At 36.3% G+C, this 7,235-nt stretch overlaps 1 protein-coding gene across 1 annotated transcript; it reads left to right on the forward strand.

Annotated features, from left to right (window-relative positions):
• The first annotated feature begins 219 nt into the window (after positions 1-219).
• LOC118471282 (uncharacterized) lies at positions 220-3,903 on the forward strand. The gene is made up of 3 exons (XM_055018260.1): positions 220-773; positions 862-1,137; positions 2,934-3,903. The coding sequence occupies exons 1-3, from the start codon at positions 438-440 to the stop codon at positions 3,117-3,119; spliced, it is 798 nt and encodes a 265-aa protein (XP_054874235.1). The 5' UTR covers positions 220-437; the 3' UTR covers positions 3,120-3,903.
• The last annotated feature ends 3,332 nt before the right edge of the window (positions 3,904-7,235 follow it).

The following is a 7,235-nucleotide window of genomic DNA, read 5'->3' on the forward strand; positions in this document are numbered from 1 at the left end:
CAGTGATCTATATAGATGAAGCAGAACGCTTGTCGAGCTGATCGGTAGCACAATGAGTAAAACGGGGGTCTTGTAATTTTATCGCTGGATTACGTGGTTTCGAATCCTCTCACCGTACTTGAAAAATACGTGTTTTTTATTTCGGCCCGCACATTTCTTTTTACGGTCTGTAGATGATATTTACATGGATATAGACTTTGTTAAGTAGTGATGCCGACGTTTTTCGACGAGGTCTTCTTTATCTGGTATCTTTATTTCACGTAAATCCAGGTCTGACCGTGACGAATCTGCGGACGAAACATCTGGAGACGGAAACTATCGCCAGTTAACCTGATCACCAGTTAAACTGGAACAGCGGAACCAACAAAACAGTGATGTGTTTGCAGCCGGGACTCTAAGAGCAGACGCACGTCGTTCATGTAGCAACTTTGGACCACATGGGAAAGTGTAAATTCAACGAAAATTGGCTGTCCAACCAAGATTTATCTTCACGGCAGAAAGCGGTACCAGGTAGTGTGTACGAGGCACGGTGTATTTTGTGCAAGAAATGTTTCAAACTCGGCACGATGGGAGTGAAGGCCGTGGAGTCACACATGCACAGCGCAAAACATAAAGCCTCGAAATCGAGCTGCCAACAAACGCCGGGTATTTCCCAGTTCTGTTCTACTCTCGTCTCCACCGTGCCTCCAGCCCCAGCCCCGATAGCAACAACCGGGACCGCAGCACCGCATCTCCGGACTATGTTCGGGTGGACGCCTACACTGAAAGCACAGGTACTGTGGTCTCTGAACTCCGTGACAAAACACCAATCATACCAGTCAAATGAGGGAGTTGGAGGCTTATTCCGTGCTGTGTTCCCAGACTCTGACATTGCCCACTCGTTTGCGTGTGGTTCGGTGCAAGACGGCCTACATCAGCAGGTTTGGATTAGCCCCGTACATTTCAGAGCAGCTTGTTGCGGATGCTAACAAGGACGTGTTTGTTTTAATGTTTGGCGAGAGCCTCAACCAGACCACGAAAACAAAACAACTGGATCTGCATATCCGCTATTGGTGCGAAGATCACGTCCAGTCAAGATATTCGGGGTCGCAGTTGATGGGACATGGAACAGCTGAGGATTTACTACGCCATTTCAAAGTAAGTAGGCGGCAAACATAAATTATTATGGAAGCAGAAAATTAGAAACATCATTCTGCCTATCTCATGCGTGTAAATGTAGCGACCAAAACTTTCAATATAATGCAGTCCACTTCAACACCACTGCAAATTATAACATCAGTAATGAAGTTCATATCTTCTCTGAAAGTGTCAGCCAAAACTGAACATTATTATATTTGTAAAGGTAGAAGTCATGGCTGTTGTATTGGGTCACATTATATTGTACGAGTGTTGTTTATATTGTATGGTCTTCAGTGGTGGACAGCAGTGAAGTACATTTACTTGAGTACTGTACTTAAGTACATTTTTTGAGTATCTGTACTTGAGTATTTGTTTTTTTTTTTTTTTTGGAAACTTCTGACTTTCACTCCACTACATTTCAAAGACAAATACTGTACTTTTGACTCCACTACATTTCTAGGAAGGTTGTTCTTACTTTTCGACTAAGCTTTGAAGTCAGCAGTTGCTGTTTTTTCTTTTCTAAAATGCAGTTGGTCACATGCTGTGTTCCTCACAAAAGGAAACCGATCACAGTAGCTCCTCTCAGATGGGACTGATGTAAAAGTGGAAATACGTCATCCAGGTGCACTCTGGAACAAGAGCAAGCAAGCTCTCGCTCTGTTATTCAAACAAAAAGAAGGAATAGTGACAGCAGGAGAAAGACAAAATGAATTCTCAAGATGTTATTGTAATTATTCATTATTCCAGGTAGCTTTTAAAGTTGGATTGTTTTTATTGGGATGAAAAATACCACATCATTCATGTATATACTGCTCCTGAAGACAGAAAGAAATCTCAGTTATTTAACAGACTTGGAGAACTCCTTAGAGTTGGCTTCAATCTAATTTTATGATGTGATTTTAATACATTTACATCAGAAATTGACAACAGCTGTCTGTTTTGTTCTTGACTGTATTTCTATGCTGAAGTTTTTATAGATGTTTCTATAGGCTTTGTGTAGCAGAGTGGTTCTACAAGCAGGTCAGTGCATCATCAGGTGCTTTCAGAGAGTTATAAGGTTCTGTATATGCATCGTGAAAACAATACAGCGTGTATTGATATTACAAAATGTACTTTGTAATTTGTACTTTTGAATACTTAAGTATTTTTTAAAGCAAGAACTCTAGTACTTTAACTCAAGTAAAATTTTGACTGCGCAACTTTCACTTGTAGTTGAGTAATATTTGACCAGGAGTATCTATACTTTGACTCAAGTACTGGGGTTGAGTACTTTGTCCACCACTGGTCTTCAGCTTTGACTTGTTAAAGCGATATTCCACTTTTCAAGAATAATCCACTCAATATGTACTCACCTCTATGCCGATATGAGGATGGGTGAAAATCATCAGTTCACAAAATAATCCTGGAGTTTCAGCAGAAAACAGCGTTGCAGCTAATTACAGTGAATGGTGACCATGGATAAAATGTAAAAAAACAAACAAAATGTCTCTGCTCTCTGTGGTGGTTGATTTTATCCATGGTCATCATTCACTCTAATTAACTGCAAGGCTGTTTTCTGCTGAAACTCCAGGATTGTTTTGTGAACTGACGATCTTCACCCATCCTCACATGGGCATAGAGGTGAGTACATATTGAGTGGATTATTCTTGAAAAGTGGAATATCGCTTTAAGGTGTTATTATTGATGTCTTTTCTATGTCAGCCTTCCATCTGTTACAAAGACAATATGCTATATAACAGTTTGCTAAATCTATACTGGATTAATCCAGTATGATTTTTATATGCTTCATGTGCTTCAACATTGTTTATTCTCAGGAAGGTGCCAAGGACCTGGATAGGCATAAGGTGCTGTCCATTTCCATGGATGGACCAAACATTAATTGGAAGTTCCTGGAGCTACTGCAGCAAGAACATATTGCAACTGAAGGAATTTTGCCTGGAGGTGTGGTAAAAGAAAAAAAAAACCTTTTTACTGGACCAAAAAGTCATGTTTTATGTTAAAATAAACATTTGGGTAAAATTGTCCCTAACCCTATGTAATTGATGTGGTGTTTTTTTTTTTCATTTGTGTTTATTGTGAAGTTGGAAATTTAATTTCAAATGGCAATAAAAAAGTCTTAAAAAGTTTTGAATTTAACTTGCCTTAAGCTGTAGGAAGCCTGACATACTAAACTATGTTTTGGTGACATTTTTGACCGTATACTGAACTATGACATTTATTCGCCATTTTTGACCACATACCAAACTATGATGTTTTTGTGCCATTTTTGAACACATACTAAACTATGATGTTTTCGTGACATTTTTGACCACATACTAAATTAAGAGGTTTTGGTGACATTTTTGACCACATATTAAACTATGACGTTTTTTTCACAATTTTTGACCACATACTATGATGTTTTTTTTCACCATTTTTGACCACATACTAAACTATGACGTTTTTTCACCATTTTTGACCACATACTATGATGTTTTTTTCACCATTTTTCACCACATACTAAACTATGACGTTTTTTCCCCATTTTTGACCACATACTACACTATGACGTTTTCATGACATTTTTGACCACAACCTAAACTGTTTTTGTGACATTTTTGACCACAAACTAAACTATGACGATTTTGTGACATTTTTGACCACATACTGAACTATGACGTTTTGTGGGAAAAGAAATCATCATGAATTTTGTCCATAGTATACTATGTCCAAAAAAATGTGATTTTTCAACATGTTGTAAAAACGTGCCATATGATGAAATAATGTAAAGTAGGCAGTGAAAAACACTATGGTAAGGTTTTCTTTTAAAAAAAAAAAGAATTTTGGCGCAAAAATACGCCATAGTATACCATGTCGAAAAAAATGTGATTTTTCAACATGCTGTAAAAACGTGCCATATGATGAAATAATGTAAAGTAGGCAGTGAAAAACACTATGGTAAAGTTTTCTTTGAAAAAAAAAATCATCATGAATTTTGGCACAAAATAACGCCATAGTATACTATGTCGAGAAAAAAAATGCGATTTTTCAACTTACATTTTTGACGACATACTAAACTATGACCTTTTTTTTCAGATTCCGGACGACATACTAAACTATGACGTTTTTGTGATAATTTGGACGACATACTAAACTATGACATTTTTGTGACATTTTGGACGACATACTAAACTGACATTTTTGTGATATTTTGGACGGCATACTAAACTATGACATTTTTGTCACATTTTGGACGACATACTAAACTATGACCTTTTTGTGATATTTTGGACGACATACTAAACTATGACATTTTTGTCACATTTTGGAAGACATACTAAACTATGACATTTTTGTAACATTTCGGCGACATGCTAAACTATAGGAAACCAGTGTTTGTCCTGTTTTTGTGTTGCTCCTCGGCGACCCTAGACAGCCGGGTCGTAATGTTTTTTGAGCAACACACCATACTATGACGTTTTTACAATGAGGGTTCCACTATGGAACCAGTTTGACATGTTCAGGTGTTCTTTGTGTGAAAACTCAGAGATTTCAAGGATCAGAAGGTGGTTTTCAACTTTCTTTGTGAACTTTCTGCTTCAACTTTAAACTAAATTTCCTTCACTAACCCAGCCCTCTGGACTTCCAGTAAGCTGTGTTCCTATTGGCTGTTCAGGTGGCTGCTTGGTGTTATCAGGAACACCTGAGCAGCTTGGTGTTATCAGGAACACCTGAGCAGCTCAGTGTCTTCCTGCTTTATTTAGCTGCAGTCAAACATTTCCTCTGCTTCTCTTCTCCACAGAACTGGGTTTGGCTCCGTTGCTTCAGTTTGTTCTTTAGGCGTTGGCTTGCAGCTTCCAGCAATAAAATCGTCTTTAATGTGTTTCTTGGTGTGTTTTAGGGCTTTGTACCGACCGGATAGTTGTCTTGGTAAATGAGGTTCTTTAGCCACAGTTAGCACATGGTGTTAATGTGTGCAGTGATTAGTGGGTTTGATGCAGCTGAGTTGTGTCGTTATCTTGGCTGTAATGAGTCTTGAGAGATTTTTGGTCAGACACATTCTGTGTTCTTGTTTGTGAACCAGCGTTTGTTGTCCAGAAGGTAAGAGTTCCTGTCCTGATTCTCTGTTCTCAGAGGTTCTCTGGTAGGCTGCAGGAGACTTTAGCATTTGGGTTGTGCTAGTTTGGTTTTTGTACGGTTTCATTTGGACAACTATCTTGAGGCCCCTCCATGTGGTTTAGTGAGGTTTTCTGGAACAGTTCTACAAAGCAACCTGCAGCAGAAGAGACTTTGAGAGTTTTTAGGAAGTTCTGGAGACCAGACTTTAGAGCAGCAGAAACATTTGTCAGCAGTTTGAGCAGGAGAAGGTGAGCTTCAGAGTAGAAATGAGACAGAAACCTTCTTGACCCGTGTGGTGAGGTCCTGTACCAAGAGTTTGAGCAGGTTGTGAAGAGTCTGTAGTTCTTTGGTCTGAAAGCACAAGAAGAGTCGACTCATTAAAGGAGAAAACAAGAGATATCGTTAGTTCTTCTGTCGCTCTGCAGTTTCCAGTTTCCTTAGACTGACTATCAAGTTTATATTTTAAATGATTTCCCATGTGAGCCCAAGAAGACTTCAATAAACTCCCTCCATCCCCTGGACACAACAGATTTTATTACCATGTTAAATCTTTTTTTAAAAATATGTTTTTGAGTTTTAATCATAGTTTTAGCATAGTTTTTTCTCTTTGCTTGTTTAGTTTTGTCATCTGTGTGAAAGGTGCTAAACAAATAAAGTTGAATTGATAAACTGAATAATTGACTAACTCATGATTGTGACAACAGAAGTATTTTCATTGTGATTTAAGGGTTTGTTTCATTTTTAAGGTTGGGGTTAAAATCTTGACAGAAAAAAAAGATTAAAGAAATAAACTGCATAAAGAAAAGCAATTAAATCAAAGGAAAAAAGCATTTAATACAATAAAACTTTTAAAAAGAAAATTAGACATCAAATACAATTGAATTATATGAAACAGACAAAATATTTATTAGATGATTAAGCAGAAGATACAAAACATGTAATTATGAAATTAAACAAAATTTTTCAAACAAATATTAAACATTAAAGATGAAATATTATAGATAATTAAACATTTTAAAAATACAATTAAACAAGGAGAATATTAAACCTTTAAAAAATACAAAACATTTAAATAGATTATTAAACCTTTAAAAAGACAAAACATTTAATTAAAAAATTAAATGCTTAATTAGAAAATTAAATCTTAAAGACAATAAAACTTTAAATAGGAATTAAACAGAAAATACAATGAAGCATTTAAAAAGAAAATTAAACATTAAAAGGTGGTAAAACATTTAAAAAGAAAAACCTTAAAGATTTAATCAAAAAATTAAACACTGGGAAAGAAAAGGAAAATTTTCAAACAAGCCGATAAAACGTTTGAAAAAAACAGCAATTAAACATTAAAAAGACAAAACATTTGGAAATCAAATCAGACATTAGAAAAGAATAAAAGGTGAGAAAAGAGCAAAACTAAACATTTAAGAAGAATCAAACTAAAGACAACATTTCAAAAGACACCAGTTAAACTTTAGATGATCAAATTAAACAGAAGAGACAAAAGGTCTTAAAGCGTTTTCTAGTCTGAAATGAAAACATCAAGTTGTTTCTTCAAACGTTTCCTGTTTCTATGTTCTTGGTTTGATTGTGGACAGATTTACTAAGAACTCATTTCAGAAAACTGCTTTCCAGATAAAGTCTACTAGTAGTTGAAGGCATTGATCAAACTAATGTTACCTTCTGATCTCCACAAACTTTACTGTTCAGTGAAGAGAATCAAAGTTTGTTGAGGATTTCTAAAAAACCCACAGGTGAAGGTCTGAGAAGAACTCAGATGGATGGTCTAAATGTGAAATCAAGACTCATGGTCACAAGTTTTTAGGCTTCTGTTAACCAGAAAGTTCAAACTAACAGAGAAGTACTGAGAAACTTTTAAAATTTCAGTCCTCAGACTGTCTGAAGGTTCAAACTAACAGAGAACTACTCAGCAACTTAGAAGATATCAGTCCTTGGACTGTCTGAAAGTTAAATCTAACAGAGAACTACTGTCGGACTTAGAAAATTTCAGCCCTCAGACT

Source organism: Amphiprion ocellaris, chromosome 16 (genome assembly GCF_022539595.1).
Source record: "Amphiprion ocellaris isolate individual 3 ecotype Okinawa chromosome 16, ASM2253959v1, whole genome shotgun sequence".
NCBI lineage: Eukaryota > Metazoa > Chordata > Actinopteri > Pomacentridae > Amphiprion > Amphiprion ocellaris.

What these genes read in the sequence shown, in the direction of transcription:
- LOC118471282 (XM_055018260.1), top strand. Translation starts at nt 438, where the DNA reads ATGGGAAAGTGTAAATTCAACGAAAATTGGCTGTCCAACCAAGATTTA. An exon ending in CGCCTACACTGAAAGCACAG is followed by an intron (nt 774 to 861) that starts GTACTGTGGTCT and finishes CTGTGTTCCCAG; the next exon opens with ACTCTGACATTGCCCACTCG. An exon ending in ATTTACTACGCCATTTCAAA is followed by an intron (nt 1,138 to 2,933) that starts GTAAGTAGGCGG and finishes GTTTATTCTCAG; the next exon opens with GAAGGTGCCAAGGACCTGGA.